This window comes from Hylobates moloch, unplaced genomic scaffold (genome assembly GCF_009828535.3).
Source record: "Hylobates moloch isolate HMO894 unplaced genomic scaffold, HMol_V3 SCAFFOLD_6, whole genome shotgun sequence".
NCBI lineage: Eukaryota > Metazoa > Chordata > Mammalia > Primates > Hylobatidae > Hylobates > Hylobates moloch.
The window spans coordinates 64,328,149-64,348,559 of NW_026652281.1; the positions used below are offsets into that span (position 1 = coordinate 64,328,149).

Here is a 20,411-nt window from a genome sequence, read left to right on the forward strand (position 1 = left end):
TGTGCATTTTTTTTTCAAATAACTCATTATGGAGCTGACAATTGAGTCTATGTCTATCAGTTTGGAATGTCAGAAAGAAATTAAGTTTCTGTTTGGGATGATGAAAAAGTTTTGGAAAGGGGTAATGGTGATGGTTGCACAACAAGGTGAAAGTAATTAATGGCACTGAGTTATATATGTAAACATAGTTAAATGCAATTTTTTAAATATATATTTTACCACAATGGACAAAATTAAATGATGGTGGTAGAGCATTTTCTTGGAGAGATTATTTTTAATGTTCTTATTTAGCCATCTTAAATACATTCCCTAGTTGGTTTTTTTTTTTTAATTATTATTGATCTAGGAAATCCAAAAATCTCAAATCTACTTCATCCATACACCGGTGGAGAAAGTAACCAACATCAAGACTGGCTAACTTGCACCAAGACAAACTTGTTTTTTAGCATTGAAATTTTGATTTGTATCAGGGTGGTTCCCAAGGGCTTCACTTTCAAAATGAATGGTGTAAGGACCATGAGAATGGAGGGATGAAAAGGTCTTTCTAGTGGGAAAGGCTTTCTAGAGAGGAGCAAGGAAGCCCCTGACAACCTATCATCCCTGTCTTTCTCCAGGAGGGCTCCCAATTTCATGTAATGTCATTGTTTCCCATGATGATTCACAAAATTTATAACTACAAATAACCTAAGTTTAAGGTGTGACTTTGTATGGATTAAAAACATAAACTTTGTGGCTCATGCCTGTAATCCCAGCACTTTGGGAGGCTGAGGCGGGTGGATCACCTGAGGTCAGGAGTTCTAGACCAGCCTGGCTAACATGGTGAAACCCTAAAAAATACAAAAAATTAGCAGGGCGTGGTGGTGCGCACCTATAATCCCAGCTACTCGGGAGGCTGAGGCAGGAGAATGTCTTGAACCCGGGAGGCAGAGGTTGCAGTGACCCAAGATGGCGCCATTGCACTCCAGCCTGGGCAACAAGAGTGAAACTCTGTCTTAAAAAAAAAAACAAAACCAAAAACACACACAAACTTTGATCCATAGCATCCTTTCCTTTTTTCTATCACCAAGATTTCTGTGGGTATAAACTGCCAAATAAATTTTTATGCCTTTAATAGGACTAAGAACAATAGGCAGTGGTCCAATGTCATAGTTTTAAATTGTTTTTCTCCAGTTGTGCTTGTCCTATTGTTTAAAAGTCTTCATCTAAATTTCATAGCAAGTATAAAGATCAGTTGTTTGCTCACGCCATTGCTTTTATTATTTGGTGAAACTAAATGATGTCCTCTGGATTTCACAGCAGAATTTGTAAGATAATAACGAGGCTCCAGCGGTTCAGTGAGTCCCCATTAGTGTTCTCACCAGGCCCTACTGTTTCCCATGGAGACAACTCTGAGCTTTGAAGGGCATCAGATCTTTCAAGTCATTGTCACTAATGGAAATGGGGAATTTATTTACTTGTAAATTGCACTTTAAAAAATTTCAGTCCCCCACTGGACATCTTCAATTTCCCCAATTTCAACTTACAGCCTCATTTATGGACAAAATTAAGCTCTTCAACACTATGCAAGTGTTTATGTGCACCTTTTCACAATGAAAGGAAAAGGGGAAATGGACACTTGTATGCTAGTTTTATTTATTTTCCCATGTTGTTTATTTTTAAATAAAAACAAGCAATACTCATTCTAATGATCAAGGTTTATTTTTATCTTTTGCATTTCAATTGCTATGCAACAGCCTGCTAATCAGTTCTTTTTTTTTTTTTTTTTTTTTTTTTTTGAGGCGTAGTCTTTCTGTGTTGCCCAGGCTCGGGTACAGCGACGCAATCTCAGCTCACTGCCTCCTCCGCCTCCCAGGTTCGGGCCATTTTCCTGCTTCAGCCTCCTGAGTAGCTGGGACTACAGGCACGCACCACCATGCCTGTCTAATTTTTGTGCTTTTAGTTGAGACGGGGTTTCACCATGTTGACCAGGCTGATCTCGAACTCCTGATCTCAAGTGATCTGCCCACCTCAGCCTCCCAAAGTGCTGGGATTATAGGTGTGAGCCACTGCACCCAGCCCCAATCAAACAGTTTCAAATTAATTTCAAACTGATCCAGGAGTTTAAATCCAATTATCAGATTCAAGACTTTCTCTAGGCAAGAGTGTGCAAAGTTTGTAATCAACGCCTGTGGTTCCCTTTCCTCTGTCTTCACCTCTTTCGTTTCCCTGTCTAATTCAGTGTGTTTCCTGGCTGGTCTCTGTGGTGACAACCTGTGACGTAGCACCTGATAAGAACTGCAAGCTCAAGATTCTCATGAGGTAGACTTATCAGAGTCCAACAGCTAAGGCATGGGAGAACCTACAACAGACCACTTCTCCAGCAAGGCTCAGTGCTGTATAATCTGCAGTGTAGATCTTCTAAAAGCAAACAAACAAACGAAAACATTATTCTCAAGGCCATGTTGGAGGTTTAGCCTAAGGAACCTTAATGGCCTTGGTCACTAAATATGTTACATACCTTTGCTAGGGTTCTTTGAATTTCAGCCAGAGATTTCTGGCATCTATTACTTCAACACACACACACACACACACACACACACACACACACCCCAAAACAAATGAGAATGGTAGAATTTTATACATTTTGATAGGTTTGTTAAAAAACTATTTTGGGTGAGGGTCAGTGGATGTTTGGTGTCTGCTTAATTTTCAACATTATACCACACAAGTCATCCTGTATTCACAACGCTGGAGTAGAAGTAAAACAAAAACAAAATCAGAAGCCTACACTTCTAAAATACTGCAAGATGGTTTATAGTTAACCACAGAAAAAAATTAGAAGTCTGAGTCCCTTATACAAGAGTTTTGATCTTTGCCTTAACCCTTTAATTTATAAAACATTTAGACCTTGTGTTCATTCTGGAACAGTTTATGATTACACTAAACCTCCCAAATTTCCAACTCTCCTATTTCCAAGTCTCACAGGTGGCATTTTATGTATTTACTTTTTACTCCACATGATTCAAAACTTTATAAATAAGTGAAATTATGGAAGACTAATATATGACAAAATTATGCTCTATATTGGGCAGTATCTTAGTTGGAAAATACTGTGTAAAATCTATGCAGTAGGAACAGTTTAGTAGTTAGTGTACACCTCATATTGGTCAGCCATTGTCCTAAGTGCTTTATGTGTATTAGGTTAATTGTATATTGTAGGTAATAGTATCTGTAATTCACATATAAGGAAATTAGGGCTTAGAGTTTGCATATTGCCCAAGGCTACAGAGCTAGTAAATTGAGGAAGAGAGGTTAGACCAAGGTCTATGTCATATTAGAGCCCTTGTTCACAACTGCTATGATATCCTCTATGCCAGTGCATTTGGGAATTATTTTTGATTTTGAACTAAACAAGTGGAAGAATAATGAAACTGAGACCTATTGTAGCTATGTGTCATATCTAAACTACGTTTCAGTATGGGAAGTCCCAGCTCCTGGAGTGTTCCCACCCACCACCCTTGCCCCCCACAAGATACTGGTGAGGAAATGTTCCCTATGACCCTCACGCATTACTGAGAAAACTTAGTCAACAGCACTTTTTCCTCCTCCTAGAAAGAAGACACTAGAGATGTTTCGGTAGAACTTGGATGCAGGCATTGTGGATATTGTAAGGAAAAAACTATATGTAAGGTAGAATTACATAGATTTATCTTTTATATCTTGAGATTCTATGGTCCTAAATAATGAGATCAAGAATGGAATCTAAAGGAAATGCTTAATGAGCTGGATTTGTGATTCCTCTTAACTAAATAATAAATGAAGCCATTATCCTCGCATTTCATTATCTATTCAAAGTGAGGGGCATTGATGGCTTTGCTAAACTTTTCAGCTTTTTGAGGCTTGGGACTCACTTATAAATGAAATTATATGCTCATTAAAAATATTAATTCTGATTGCTATATTATAAAAATGGAGATGTTATGTCTATTTTTTGGATACTTTCTATTTTAAAATCCGAATCCTATATTTGCCATTCAATAACTGTATGTCTCAACATGGCTACTCTTCCCAGTGATTTGGACATCTTAAATGATTCATGGCAAAAGATTATTCAACACCTATCTGCCCAAGGCAGGAGGTCTGCAGAGTTGTGTGAAGGGCAGCTTTGGTAGCTGTTGAATGCTGTGTATAAACACAAAGATATCCATATCCAGGAGCTCTTATATCGCTTTCTCATTTTCAAATCTTGCACATCCTCAAGAGACACTGTCAAGGTCAAAAGCACAATGTACTAGCCAGGGGGAAACCCCAGAGAAAGCCAAAATCTGAAAATAACAGCTGGTATGTAGAAAACGGCAGACCTGCTAACTTGGCAGACTCAGGATATTGTGTTCTTTGGAAGGCAATAGAGTTCTTGGAGGAAGGACTTGGAGGAAAACAAAAGGACAAGGAAAGGAAAGGTGGAAGTAATAAGACAACTGCAAAACAAGACATAGCAGAAAGCAAAGAGAGAGAATAGAAGGATATTTAAGGGAGTAAAGAAGCAAATAATTATTTGGTTAATCAGAAAAGAAGTATAACTTTGGATACGCTTTTAACATTCAAATTTTGAGGAATACATTTCAAAATCTTCTGGAATTTGTCAAAAACATTTATTAAAATTACCTTTGTCTAACCTTCCTGTGAAAACAAAATACATATTTCCTGAAATATTTCAGAAGAGCCTAACACAGGTGTATATTTGACTAGAAGCCATAAATGTGAGGATATTCTGAGTTCTTTGGCCAGAACAGTACAATGAAAGTGAATCATGTTGCTTCATATTTTGCCTGTAAGTACAATATAAACTTATTGTATTAGAAAGCCCAGCTGGGTTTACCTTCCCTTGAAATGTTTGGGTTTATATTGATGAACCCGTCATGCAACTCTCTCACTTCTCTTGGTCTTATTTCTATATTTTTGATATTTAAATGTAGAAGAAAAAATTGAAACGATAATAAATAGAATTTATTATGAAGTCATTGACCTTCAGATGACTATGGAGTCTTATATCCAATATTTCTTACTGACGATAATGTAACTTCTTCCCCTTTGGTTTAAAATACATGACTACTTTAGAGATACCTTCTTGTTATTAGAGATCCCTTTCTATATGGTTCAAAAGAGATTACGTAGAGAAGCTAACCACTCAAAGCTATCCTTTTTCAGATATCCTATATATGTGATATATTTCATTTTACCAAAATGTCTGAAAGTATATTAATAGTTATTTTCTTTTTTTTTTCCTTTTTAATTATAGCAGAAAATGGCCCCCGTCTACTTGTGGAAGCAGAGCAAGCCAAGGTGTTCTCACACAGAGGTGGCAATGTTACACTGCCATGTAAATTTTATCGAGACCCTACAGCATTTGGCTCAGGAATCCATAAAATCCGAATTAAGTGGACCAAGCTAACTTTGGATTACCTCAAGGAAGTGGATGTTTTTGTTTCCATGGGATACCACAAAAAAACCTATGGAGGCTACCAGGGTAGAGTGTTTCTGAAGGGAGGCAGTGATAATGATGCTTCTCTGGTCATCACAGACCTCACTCTGGAAGATTATGGGAGATATAAGTGTGAGGTGATTGAAGGATTAGAAGATGATACTGCTGTGGTAGCTCTGGACTTACAAGGTAGGTATCTATAAGTCATGTTCAACATAGAAATGGTCATTAATAGTTGCTTTTTTTTATAAGGAGTAATGTCTAGTGGTTAACACAGTAATAAAGTTAAAAACCAAAGTCCTTGCCTAGCATCTTTTTCTATTCTTTTGTATTTTACAGTCTGCCTATGATTCCAGCTTTCGTGTTTGAAATGCATACACAATGCTTATGTGCAAAATTGAAGCTATTTGTAACTAGGAGAAACGTGCAGTGGAACTGAATTAACAGTTTTCAGATACTGCCTTATGCTATTCAAAATCATCTCAATTCCATTGTATGGTTATTGAGAAATTCAGACTGTGTACTTTTTTATTATGTTTCTAAAATTATCTCAGTTTCAAAATAATGGCATGTTTTGTAAAGGACATCTGCTAACTAAAATATATGTAATTGTATTCTGTAAAATGACTGCAAAACCTTAATTCAACAAAAAAGTAATCTCTAGCTTTCTTCAAATATTCTTCTAAAGAAGTGATTTTGTAATGGTTCAGAGTCTCTTAGCCATTCGGTCGAGGCATTTTGGGGGAGAATTCTATTTCTTAAATATGTAGGCCATTCAATAGGTTCAATAACCAACATGTGTACAAACCTGTACAATAAAAAGTGTCCTTGCCATCCTTGCCTCCCCTCTGCCCAATTTCCACCCTCTAGAGACCCTTCTCTCCTCAGTTTCTCATGGATCACAGGACATCTTATTTTCCATAAATTTCAGCATTATTTTACACTGAAGGGTGGATTTTGGCAGCATTGAGAGAATGCTTTCCTTCCTTATCTACATAAAACTCTAAGTGTATGCTTGCTAGAAGCTCCTTTTATCCCTGAGGACAGATTTGTGGCTTTGGGAAAAATGTCTGTTTGGTCCACTAGCATATCACTGACTGTTTGACCTTTTGAATCCCATACAATCCTATCACATGTATGGAGATTCATTTGCTTTATACATCTAATAAATTGCACAACATCGTAAAGTACATTTTTGTGACCTTTCATTGTCTCTCATAGGTAGTTCTTGGCCCCTGAGTACATGCCACTTTGTGCTTCAAGTTTTTATTGATTCACATTAATATCCATGAACATTGGCATTATTCAGGATGGAAGGAGTTGACTTAGAGAAGACAGTCTGTCATCAAATATTAATTGAAACTATTTATCAAAGGGGCATTGAAGGTTGGAGAGAGCCTTGAGCTAGTAGTATTAAGAGGCTTAGGTTCACCTCAACTCTGTCAGTATCAGTTTTGTAACGGGGCAGGTCACTTATCCTTAAACGAGTTTGAGTTCTATTATCCGTTGTTACTTTTTCTTCTAAAACCCTACGTTTATATAGCAAAATATTTCCTAAACTTAAGTAATTCACATGCAACATTTACTATGTTTATTTTACAAAATTGAACTCTAAATAAAAAGAAACCAGTATAACTTACCAGAAGTATAAGGAAATAATAAAAATAAATACAATATAATAAGGTCACTGTCTAAAAGGAGCTTTAGCCTATGTTACAGTATAATGCATTATAGGGTCAAATCAAGGCTCCTCCAAGGCACAATTAGAGATGCCGAAACGGGACTAAGAAAATAATTTTTTTTCTCCTAGGCTCTGCACCACTGCAAATCTCCAGATTTTCCATGCTTAGGGAACATTCCCTGTCATATAGCATATATGCATATGAGCTAAGTAAATGTGGTCCAAGAAACCAATTTAATTGATATATATTTTTACAGGTGCTGTTTTGGTGCCATGAGATGGAAAGAATTCCAATCTTTGCTCTTTTCATTCAACAATCTTATAGTCCATTAAAGATTCTCAAATAATTTAATGAAATAAGGCAGAAGTCAGTAAAATAAGTAGGCACAAACAAATTTCTATAATCATATGTTCTATTTATTTTGTTCATGTTCAGTCAATCTTCTTTATAGATGAAGCTTAAGACAAACACCTTTTCTAAGATTACATGGCTAGCTCTAGTAAGAGCTAGAGCTGGAATTTGATACCAAATGTATTGCCTGAAGCCTATGCTCTACTCCACTGTGATTTGAGGGTTTGCAAGAAGGAGAAATTTCTGTTGGTAAAGGAGAGGCTTTTAAAAAACAGCAGCATTCAGCAGCTTCAGGCTTTAGAAAATTCTGAAAGGCCCAAAGTTATTGGAGCAATAAGCTAGGACCTGTCCTGGGCTCGTGGTAGCTGTTAAATCTCCCTCCTCCATGATGTTCTCACAGCACCTTATGCAGACTTCCATTATAGCTCTAATCACGTTTTGTTTTGTAAACATTTGTAAACTTCTTTGTCTGTTAAACATGATCTACTTGAGGACATTCAAGTGCCAAGAACAGAATTCATGCTCAGTAAATAGTTTACAAGTAAAAGAATGTTTGATACAAAGTGTTTAAACTTTCAAATACAAAAAAAGTGTGCATGCAATGTGGGAGTCATGGAAACCATTCTTAAGAAAGAGACACTTGGCCGGGCACGGCGGCTCACGCCTGTAATCCCAGCACTTTGGGAAGCCAAGGCGGGTTGATCACTTGGAGTCAGGAGTTTGCGACCAGCCTGGTCAACATGGTGAAACCCCATCTCTACTAAAAATACAAAAATTAGCTTGGCATGGTGGTGCATGCCTGTAATCCCAGCTACTCTAGAGGCTGAGGCAGGAGAATCGCTTGAATCCAGGAGGCGGAGGTTGCAGTAAGCCGAGATCGCGCCATTGCACTCCAGCCTGGGTGACAGAACGAGAGTCAGTCTCAAAAAAAAAAAAAAAAAAAGAGAGATACTTGATTTGGACTATGAATGTAAGCCTTTCAAAAGGTAATGAGCATGAAAAAGGAGGAGAAAGGGCATCATAGATAAGAAAGAGAAATTACTCAAAGCAAAAATGTGAATAACAGATACCACCGGCAGCATTCCAGCTTGCCTGCATTAAGTCTCACATTGGTGACAGGGTGGGATAAAAATGTTTAACTTTTCATTGTCGCTAATTTCAAACATTTGGGAAAGTAAAAGGAATAGTGTAATGAATCCATATATCATCATCCAGCTTCAAAAAGTATCATGATATAGCCAATCTTATTTTATTTTGCTTTCTTACTCCCACTACCACTGAATAATTTTCAAGAAAAACTCAGATGGGATATTATTTTATCTAAATATACTTCAGAGTAAGATGAGGATTGATATTTCAAAGTAAAATTACAACAAATTAAGATAGCCACAAGAATAAAATAAAAGCCATAAAAATAAAATTTGAGAAAACTTGACATAAGCTAAGGACACTCTCCATGTATTCTGGGATAGAAACTCAAGATGCAGCAGATTTATATGCATAAGAGTTTGAAATCTGTGCTGAACCACACATGGCAAAACACATATCTTCTGGTTATCATTTATTAGCTCTTGTTCTCATTTTTAACCTTTTTCATTATCAGTTACATTCTTACATGTGACTATCTACCAATCAGGCAATGGTACTCAAGCTCCCTGTCAGTCTTCTAACATGCACCAAAGGGCCAGGGAAGCATCTCATTTTAAATGCCTTGACTGAGCTGCTTTTCCAACTGTAATTGCACATTATCTTTAATTGTGTTGGTCCTTTAATACCAGCTTAAATGCTATTTACACTAAAGAATTTTACCAATTAGAAAAAAAAATTCTTCATGTAGCCTAAATTATATAGCTCCTATTTGTATTACAAGCTTTTATTCTGCCTTGGATTCAAACCATATATATATCCAAACTACATATATTTATTCTGTCTTGGATTCAAACCATATATATCCTGTCAAATACAGGAAGAGGCCACATCCGTACCTATATCCTAGAGTACCAAGCACAGTGCCTTGCTGTTAGTTGTTGTTTAAGAACTGTCCATATAATCACACTGACAAAAATAAATAAATAAATAAAAATTGTAAATCCTTAACAAAGACTGACCTCCGTGTGTGTTGGAATTAGATATGGAAACACAGTACTTTCATACAGAATCTTGGATACGGCAGAGCCCTCTGACTGCCATCAATTACCTACCTAGAAATAGCAGGCAACAAGCAACAAGCTTAATACAGATGTAACAAAAGAGTGTCACTAGGAATTTAGGAAGAAGCTTGGACTACAGAATCAGCAATTCAGTTCAGCGCAGCAATCAATAAATACACAAATAATGATATGAAAAACATGACATTTATGCTTCCAAACTTCCATTGTATTTGTCTTCCATTGGTGAAAATGGGGCTAAATATACAAAATTATAGTCTGAGAATTATCAGAAATAGAAACACAATTTCAGATACGTGCATAGCACTGATAAGCACTACGACAGGCACTAAGGAAGGTGATATTATTTATGCTAGATGTTCTCTGCCTTTTTAAGACTAGAAATATTTACTTTATGTAATTATTAAAGCTTACTTTAACTTTTATGTGTCCCTTTTGATTATATTTTGACATATAAGTATGAAGGATAAATTAGTCAGATATTCCTTGGATAATCATACCACCTTCTTTCCCATCCATAAAAGTTTAACTTTTCTTATTTTTGCAACATTGGATAAAAGCAACCATTTGCTCCAGAATTCAGCTGTAAGAATTGCACATTTTTTCTACAGAGCCAAGGTTTCCGAAATTGGATGTTAAAATCTTAACTAGCCAGAAGTATAATAAGTAAACAAATAAAATACTAACAATCATGAAGTTCCAAAAATGGCCCTGCTTGTAAGATGCATCTTACTGTTGAAATGTGTATGTGAAATTTGTAGAATACAAGGAAAGTTTTTAAATTTTGAGTAAAGCATAGAGCTTTACCTTGATTTACTTGGAATATGTTCTTTCCAGCATATCAAACTGTAATTCAAATTTGTTAAGTAAATCTTTTGAGCTGATACAACACTTAATTGACAATTCCTACAATTGAAAAATACAAGAATTTTAACATAAGTTTCACTTTGACTCTAAAAAATGGTTGTATGAAATTATGTTAAATTTGAAAACAACTCAAATAAAAATATATAGCACTGGATGTGGAACTAAATCATAGTTAAGTAATGTTCAGTGGTTAATCAAGGACAAATTACTAGAGAAAAACTTGTCCCGATGTTTATGAGAGTCCACCAAAATACACTACAGTGAATTTAAACCTGAAAAATTTTCCAGGTCTTTAAAATTAGGATAAATTAAAATATTCTGCATTCTCCAGTGTTACCATCTTCAGCCATTTTGGAAGTGGAAGTCAACCCCCCTGGTTTCTTTCTCTCTTCAGGTTGAGATACTTTGAGATTTTCTGTCACTTAAGATCTAGCTAAAAGGAATCTCTACTGAATAAATTGAATATTTTCCTTTTCATCAGCACTCCCAGGGTTGCTGAGGAAAGAGGATAAAAGATATGAGGGACCAGGGCACCATAATAGTTATTTCCCAGCACTCACTGGGTTCCCAGCTCAGTGCCTGGGCAGAGCCCTCCTTAGATAGAACCATCTCCAGGCCTTCCCTCCCCCCTCACCACAGGAGTTAGTGGCAACCAAGAGAGGCTTTTACTCCTTCCTTTTGGCTCTGATTCAGCTTATAGATCCTTCAGCCAAGAACCTGCGAAGGCAGAATGAGATCAGGAAGCCTTCTTGGATCTCTGCCTTTCATGGATGGTGCCAGCTGGATTGCCCTAGAGAGACGAACGTGTCCTACAGAGGCCTTCAGTGGATGTGACTTGATTTAAGGCCATTGAAATTTCTTCTTGTAGAGTCTTCTAGGACAATTTATTAAAGAAATATTTCCTGTGTACTGGTTATGCTATTAGTGAGTTTGTACATCATCTTGAATAGCGTCTGCAGTCTCATAAAATAGCACATGTGCTATAACTCACCAAATTACTGTGTCAGTGGGACAAATGTTTGCATTCCACATGCCAAAATACTAATTATTTCTAATTATATTCAAAAATTCAAGGCAAGCCCTTGAATAATGATTCAAAATTACTTATCTTTTAATAACCATGGGAGAAATACTTTGACACAGTGGTCCTTTTCAAAGTCCGGCAAGTGATGCAACTTTGCTTTCTTATTTGGTAATCCTTAGCCTTTAAAGAAACTGGAGAGAGTGTTGTGAGACAGCTCGGTCACCTCCCATAATTATTTGACCAAAAGAAATGTTTTGGAAAGCCATACATCTTCCTAGGCAAAATCAAATGCGAAGTCACACTGTTTACATTTGCTAAGGAACTATTGTCCTCAAAATATGTAACTTAATTATTTGGCATTAGTCAATCAATGGATGTCTATTCTGTACCTACCTTTTATAGGACAAGCTTAGGAAAGCTTTTTTTTTCCTGTTTATAATAAAAATGTTTCAAACCCCTTACTTTCAGTTTGCAATATATACATGTGGAAGTTGAAAAATAGTAATGGAAATACTTTTAAATGAAAGCCCTTGTTTTAGTCGTGCTATTTAAGGGCAGGAAAAAAAATAAGATTAATGGCTACATTAAAAGTAAACATACAAGAGTACCATGATGCCTTCTATGGAGGCATGCCTCACTGTACAGATCTGTCTTATTAATCTGAAATAAGGTTGTTTAATTATTTTCTTGTTAGATATGCAAAGGAGTCCACTTTAGCAGGGGTATCCAATATTTTGGCTTTCCTCAGCCACAATGGAAGAAGAAAAACTGTCTTGGGCCACACATAAAATATACTAACATTAATGATAGCAGATGAGCCAAAAAAAAAGAAAAAGAAAAAAGAAAATCACAAAAAAACTCTCAATGTTTTAAGAGAGTTTACACATTTTTGTTGGGCTGCATTTAGAGCTGTTCTGGACCACATGTGGCTCACGGGCCATGGGTTGGACAAGCTTGTTTTCACGTTTCTCCAAACAAGTATCTCCCCTAAGTGAAGGTTACTTATCTGCAAGTTATTAGACGAACATGTAAAAAGTTATATATCTACATTTGAATCATTTGTTAATATGCTTCTTTATACACTTAAAAGACTACATAAAACTAATTACTAATTATATAGGAAAAATTACCAAGAAAAGCATTGTGAATTTTGATAAATACCTTCTCTTGGAGCACTACATCCCCTCCGCTCTTAGTATTCAGCAATGACTATTTCTATATCTGCCACCAACTCTTAGTATTCAATACTGACTTTTTCCCTAGGTGACAGAGCTCAGTAGTAACCCATTATAGGGTTAGTAACTGGCAACAAACGGTAAGTTCTCAGGGAGGGCTATTTAGAAACTGTAATCTGTGGACAGATCTCTTCAGAAAGGATAATTTTAAGACTTGAGTTGAACCCTTAGCTAAAGCAGTAAATCATTGAAGTTATAAAATAAAAAAGCTGATCATGAGATGCTCAGAACTGAGAGGCTGCTTTAAGGGGAAAAGGATCATGAGAAACAGTTGCTAGTTGATGAAAAACTACTGTCTCATCTGATGGAGGGTCTGTTATGTTTTTCACCAACTAGGTGGGATTTGCTCAGAGTTGTTAGTTTTGGGGCTTCTAATGACTCCTTGCTTTCTCCTTTGGACAGGCGTGGTATTCCCTTACTTTCCACGACTGGGGCGCTACAATCTCAATTTTCACGAGGCGCAGCAGGCGTGTCTGGACCAGGATGCTGTGATCGCCTCCTTCGACCAGCTGTATGATGCCTGGCGGGGTGGGCTGGACTGGTGCAATGCCGGCTGGCTCAGTGATGGCTCTGTGCAATATCCCATCACAAAGCCCAGAGAGCCCTGTGGGGGCCAGAACACAGTGCCTGGAGTCAGGAACTACGGATTTTGGGATAAAGATAAAAGCAGATATGATGTTTTCTGTTTTACATCCAATTTCAATGGTAAGATAATAACTGTACTGCCTTCTTTCCTATCTCAGAGACTATTCCATACTGTAACACTACACTTGGCTTTTAATCTTATCTTCTTAGAACAACAAACAAAAACAAGCTTTGAAGTTTTGCTCTAGTTTAAAAAGATATAAAAAGTTCTTGAGTATCAGAATTTTTAAATATCCACACAAGTCAAGCAAAAGTACATATTCCCAGTACTCCTACATTTTATTTCATCCCATTTTATATGAAACAATTGAAACTGTTGTGTGGCTTGAGGTCTGTTACCTATTGTCAAAGATGATGCTGCCAGTGTGTGCCCTCCGTAGGATATGGTTCTCTCAATCAAAGTAAGCGTGCCTTCATTATTACCCATGTTCTCCCTCTCTCAATCACATAAACACTTATTCATAGGTGATCAACAGAGCTCAGGACAAAGTGGGGAGTAAGCAAGAAAAAGAAAGTAGAACTAACTCTCAAGGTGAAAGCAGAAGGAAAGGTTGCAGCAGTGTTGATGACTGATTCATTTTATTCATACACCTCTCAGCCCTTCTCTTGCTGTCTTCGGAACCAGCCACATAATTTGTACTGCCCAGTGTAAAATGAAAATGTGACCTGGGTGCTGTGGCTCACGCCTATAACCCCAGCACTTTGGGAGGCCTAGGTAGGGGACTGCTTAGGCCCAGGAGTTGGAGACCAGACATGGCATCATAGTGAGACCCATCTCTAAAAGAAAAAAATAAATAAATAAAAAGAAAAAAAAAAGGAAAGAAAAGAAAATGTGGAGCTCCTTGTTCAAAACTGCTAAAAATTTTAAGATGGTGACAGCAGAGCATTAAACTAAATGCAGAGCCCTTCTCCATGCGGGGCCCTGTGTGGTGACACAGGTCACACACCCATGAAGCAAGCCCTGGCCCCATTATTTATATTTTAGGTCCCTAGTGATATGCTTTGGGAAAAATAGAAAGAGATTATGGGTCAGGGGTCAATAATCTTTTTTTTTTTTTTTTTTTTTAAGACAGGATATCACCCTGTCTGTCACCCAGGCTGGAGTACAGTAGCACGACCTGGGCTCACTGCAACTTCCACCTCCCTGGTTCCCAAGTGACTCTCCCTCCTCAGCCTCCTGAGTAGCTGGGACCACGGTGCGTGCCACCACGCCTACTTAATTTTTGTTTTTTGGTTTTGTGTTTTCTTTTTTTGTTGTTCAGTGTAGACATGGGGTTTCACTATGTTGGCCAGGCTGGTCTCCAACTCCTGACCTCACATGATCAGCCTGCCTCAGCCTCCTAAAGTGCTGGGATTACAGACGTGAGCCGCTGTGCCTGGCCGACAATCTTCTTCTGTAAAGGGCCATATAGTAAATATTTTTGGCTTTACTGGCCATGTGGTGTCTGCTACAATGGCTCATTGTAAATATGTATGTTGTAGCACAAAAACAGCCATCAAAATACTAAACCCAGATGGAGATGGCAGCATTCCAGTAAAACTTCATTTACAAAAACAGGTAAGAGGCCAATTTTGACCCATGAGCTATAGTTTGCTGAACTCTGGTGTAGATGATTGTACTTAACCTCTAGTTAATATTCCGGTGGCCACTACCCTTTCTCCAAATCACATCATCTCAGTCTAGAAAGAAATGGCAAGCATTAATTTATACTTCAGTAACCTATATCTAATGAGGGGCAGAGGAACATCATATTACAATGTCTAATCAGGTAAGAGAGTCCGATTAGATTCGACCTAAAACTAAGACGCATAAGAAAATCTTCAGTCTGTGTGTATTTATCACTTTCAGTCAGTTGAAGTCATATTTTATACATTTTACGCATATTTAATACATATTGAAGGAATCTCAGTAATTAACACCATTCAATAAGTGATCGAGACTAATTTGTCTTTCTAGTGAAATTGAGAAATAAGTGTCAGGGTTTCAACAAATGGAAGTTGAAAAAAATAAACAAATTTGTCTTCTTTGCTAGTGAACCAACACAGACTAGGTTTACATTCTGAGTACGTATTATCTGTGGCAAGTGACTTCCTGTATTTTACGCATTTTCATACGTAGTCTTTGAATGAGAATAATGTCTAATTGATACCTGTAATGAAAAGGACTTGAGCGCTTTTGATTTTTTTTTAAATGGACTTTTATGTCAGGAATGTGTTTTGATCCTTTCACATTCAAATTTTGCCTCTCCAGAAACTTGTGCTGGGGTTCAGTCTTGCTACAGCTAGAATTTAAATAGCCCTTGCTTTTAACATGGAATTCTGTCTTCTCTAGTGCCACAGAAGGGCTCTTTTAGTCACTAATTAGCTAACAGAAACTGCATCTGCCATTTCCCTTTTCTTTTTAAAGCTATAAAAGGGGCATGTCTGGACACATATTAAGGGGCAAGGGAAAAAACTAATTTAATGGAAGTGACCTAGGGATACTACATTTAATTGACATTTCTACGTTCCCCAAATTTTACAAACATTGCTCTATAACCCCCTTCATTGAGAAACACTTCTATTTTTGGCTCCTTCTATCTCTGTGTGGCTCAATTGAAGACCAGCCCATTGACTCTGTCTCCTTTTCTCTACAGGCCGTTTTTACTATCTGATCCACCCCACCAAACTGACCTATGATGAAGCGGTGCAAGCTTGTCTCAATGATGGTGCTCAGATTGCAAAAGTGGGCCAGATATTTGCTGCCTGGAAAATTCTCGGATATGACCGCTGTGATGCGGGCTGGTTGGCGGATGGCAGCGTCCGCTACCCTATCTCTAGGCCAAGAAGGCGCTGCAGTCCTACTGAGGCTGCAGTGCGCTTCGTGGGTTTTCCAGATAAAAAGCATAAGCTGTATGGTGTCTACTGCTTCAGAGCATACAACTGAATGTGCCCTTAGAGCGCATCAGTTTTAAAGTCATTAAGAACATGTGAAAGGTTTTTTTTTTCCAATATGAACTCATGCAAGTTACCAAAACTGTGATAACCCTTTTTTACTTACTGTAAAGAGTCATTTTCATAAAGTCCAATTCATCGATTTGTTTTTTGTAAAGCTATCATTCAGTATATATTATAAATTAATATAAATTTAAGGGAAGCTCTATGTAAGGAGACTTAGAGCCAAACTGTTTAAGCTGTATCATCCCAACAAAGTATCCTTTCATGAACGGGGCATGCAATAGCTTGAGAATTGCTAGGATTAAATTAAGGAAAGTAAAGCTACTCAGAACAGCAGGTTCCACAAGCACAAACTTTACACATTTGTACAATTTTGAAATGCACTACAATAAACAAATTAGAGCAACACATTTGAAATACAGGCTTCTTTACATAAACTGAGAGGTTATACAAAACAGTTTCACAAGGGAACAATCTATACCTTTCTAAAAGTTAATATTTCAAGTCCTCAATAGACAGAATATTTTACTCTTTAAAATCCTGCCTTTTTGACCAAAAAAAAAAAAAAAATCATATGGACTCCAATCCATAGTAACAAGCACAGTTAAAACTCCTTAATAATCCCATTTATATGAAGTATGACACATAAATAAGCAGATAATATTTAACCAATGAAAGACTTCTACCTTCTTATAATTAAAATTACACATGTCTAAGAGGAATTATTTTATCTTTTGAGTAGCTTTACCGAGTTGTATTTAAATTCTAAAGGCCATTTGCTAAGCAGCATTTAGCATCTACTCAGGGCAGTTATATAGATAAACTGCTGGACAGAAAAATTGTAAAATTTAGCAGCTTGATTTTCTGTTAGCCTATGAAATGTTATTGTCCTATAAAAATAACTTTAAACTTATTTAATATTTCATATTTACATTATATGAAAATCAATTACATTATAAAAGGAATCCCTAATGCAGAAACAAAGATGCAACTTTCAAAATTCTTATTATTCCTATTTGTATATACACTAGAGAACCCAACTAGTGCCTGTGTTTGGGGGGAAGAGTCAACAGTGTAGTTCTAAACCTTATCCCAAATAGAAAATGTGGTTAATGATGTCACTTTCCTTGCTGGTCATCATTAGGCTTAAATTAAATGCTGAAGCTGTCATCAAAGAGTTTACACTAAAATCTTCCGGGCTTTAAATAAAAGGTTAAGTCCAGCTTCAAAACACAATTTTCCACATTAGCAGCTCCAATCTTAAATGAAGCTCTGTTTTCCTATATTTTTGTGACTGCTGAGATCCCACAGGGACCAATATTTGTATTCAAATTACATTCCATCGTTTCCCATTGTTTCACAATGAGTTCTAATAAATGGGATTTACTATAATAATCCAAGTATGACATAGCTGGTATGCTTTCATGAATGTTTTTATGTAGATTTTCCTCCCATGAACATGAGTAAATAAATCTGTTTCCTGAATGGACTGTGGTTGGATTTAAAGCTCTGTAATAATTCTAATAAATTTACTCTATAGAGTTATGTGTGTGGAAGGTATAGAACAATTGGAAGTCCATGAAACCATAACTATAATCATATATTATTCAGACAAAATATTGTAATAAAAGTAGGTCCTTTCTTTCATCAAAAACATATCTGAAAATGTTCAGATGCTTTAATATTAAAAGATGACAATGTTATGCCTGCACATTTTTAAGTTAGGTTGGATATGCAAACTGTACAAAACTATAAATCCAAAGAGTTTGTAAAGTTTAAACTCAAACACTGGTGGTGTAAATAGAAGTTGCACTTCTAAATTAAGGAAGATACCTAAATGGTCTAGGATGATATGACATATTATTTAAAGAGGGGACTATCTCCCAAATAACAACTTTAACACCTCAAATATAGGGGCTAGCTCATTGGAAGAAGTCCATACTTGAACTATTATTATGTATGTTCCAATAATTTTGTTGGAAATACAAGTGGGAACAAATTTCTATTGAAGCAAGCATCTAATTTTCAGTTATGTCCAGAACTCTACCTTTGTAATGTTAAATGTAGTAGTATTTCTTAACTTTTAAATACTTACTAGTATAGGAATTGGTGCTGATCAAAATCTCTGGGGTGACTGTTAGCTGATTAAAATCTATACCACTTACACATCACTTTTCCATTCGTGTAAAAAACAAAAAATCTTAACACAGTGAATACTGCTGAGCAGAATTTTTGTCTTCTCATTTTGCTCAAAGGATCAGAATGTCCATGCCCTTTATACTCCTACTTGAATGAGTCTTTTTAATGTTCTCATTTTGCTGTTTTTCCACCAAATGTCTATTTTCCTACTTCATTCCCCAAGATGTCTCACTGAGCAGGTCTGAAAAAGAAAGGTTATTCTAATACAATTCCTAACAGAAAGTTGGTACAACACTGGCTAATTCAGAAATCGCTCCTCAGACGTAGATTCCAAGAGTATCAAAGAGATTAGATGGGAGGCTGGGCTAGGAACCCTTGTTTTAATGTATTTGTCCATAATTAACACTGGTGACCATATAAGGAACAAAGTATATCTGCACATTTCACTGAGACATCCACATTGGAAAACCCAAACAAAAAGAAGCAATTCAAATAAAAAGACAATATAAGAACGAAAATAAGTTGGTCACATTAACACTGGAAGCCATCTTTAAATGAGTGCTGTCATATTGTGTCACAGTAATTTTTAGCCAAATCTGGCATTTGTAAATTTAAACTTTCTCTCATGGAAAGGGGGCCGGTACCTGTCAAAGTGTTATTTTATGCAATAATATAGTCACTTTTTATTTTGGCAATTAGAAGTAGACTCAAAGGAGATTCCAATTTGGTTGCGGGCAGCCATTCTGGGTTTCTTGATTCTAGTACTCCAAAGAATATGGTGGTCTCATGGAGTAGCTGACCACTAAGGAGGGGAGGATTAAAAGGGAATCACTTATCAGTTTTTAGCATAGGATGCGTTAAGAAATATCAACGGATAACTGACATCGTTTTGTTAAGAAGTTAACTGTATCATAGCTCACTACTGCCAGAGCGGCAATGGATGTACAACAAAAGAGATGAAAAATACAAAAGTCGTTAAGCCACCTGATTAAAAGAAAACCAATATTTAAAGGCATTTAATAGATATCAAGTATAACTTTGAGGAGAAGAATCAAACTGTATTACCAAAAAAGTATGTTTTCATTTTCTGTAAGATACAATGAACTGGTACATTAAAAGTCAATTTTGTGTTACTGCAGTATCTTTTAATTCTTCTGAGTTGTAGAATCTTAGCTATTTTTCTTTGTGTCAAACTCTGTCAATACATTATTTCCAAGAGAGGCATTTAATTCATTCTTGTTCTGATACATTTGACTTCAAATTGTAAATATGTACAATTTTCATTTCTTGGTACTCTTGCAAAGTCAAAGAAAAAGAGCATATATATGGTGTCGCCAAATCAACTATAGTATTATCCCAAAATATATTGACTTTTTTCTCTTTGTATATGACTCAAAGCGTAATTTATTTTGCCCACCAGTTCAGCAATCCCAGAAATCTATCGTGTTGTTGATCAGATTAACACATTTTAAATGCTTTGTAACTTAATCATGAGTGCTGAATTAAAAGAAAGATTTTCCTTTTCATTCTTAAGTTCTTCTCTTTAGCACTTTACACTCCCAATAACAAGGAATATATTTTGCAATATTTCCATCCCTACTCTGGATTTTCAACATAAAAAATAGTTTCTGGATTTTTCTGATATACAGAAATGAATTCTTGAATGCAAGGATCTATTGCTGGTGCAATGACTTGAACAGAAACACACCTAAATGAGTTTGTCATTGATATTCAAATAAAAATGTACATACTTACTTGCAATACATTAATTGCCTTGGAGAAGAAAAAAGTCCAAGGATAATATGAAATTAAATCATTTACTTTTAGTGTTTCAGTTCTTACACAGATAGACGATATCTTCACCTTGCCAGCAATTTTTGTATATTGTGGCCTGGTCATATA

General features: G+C 36.4%; 1 protein-coding gene across 1 annotated transcript in view; it reads left to right on the forward strand.

Moving 5' to 3' along the window:
• HAPLN1 (hyaluronan and proteoglycan link protein 1) overlaps positions 1-20,036 on the forward strand; it is an 83,588-nt gene extending 63,552 nt beyond the window's left edge. The window contains exons 3-5 of the mRNA XM_032156908.2: positions 5,279-5,650; positions 13,191-13,493; positions 16,070-20,036. Of these exons, the coding sequence (XP_032012799.1) occupies positions 5,279-5,650; positions 13,191-13,493; positions 16,070-16,359 (965 nt within the window). The 3' untranslated portion in view covers positions 16,360-20,036. The remainder of the gene's footprint in view (positions 1-5,278; positions 5,651-13,190; positions 13,494-16,069) is intronic.
• The last annotated feature ends 375 nt before the right edge of the window (positions 20,037-20,411 follow it).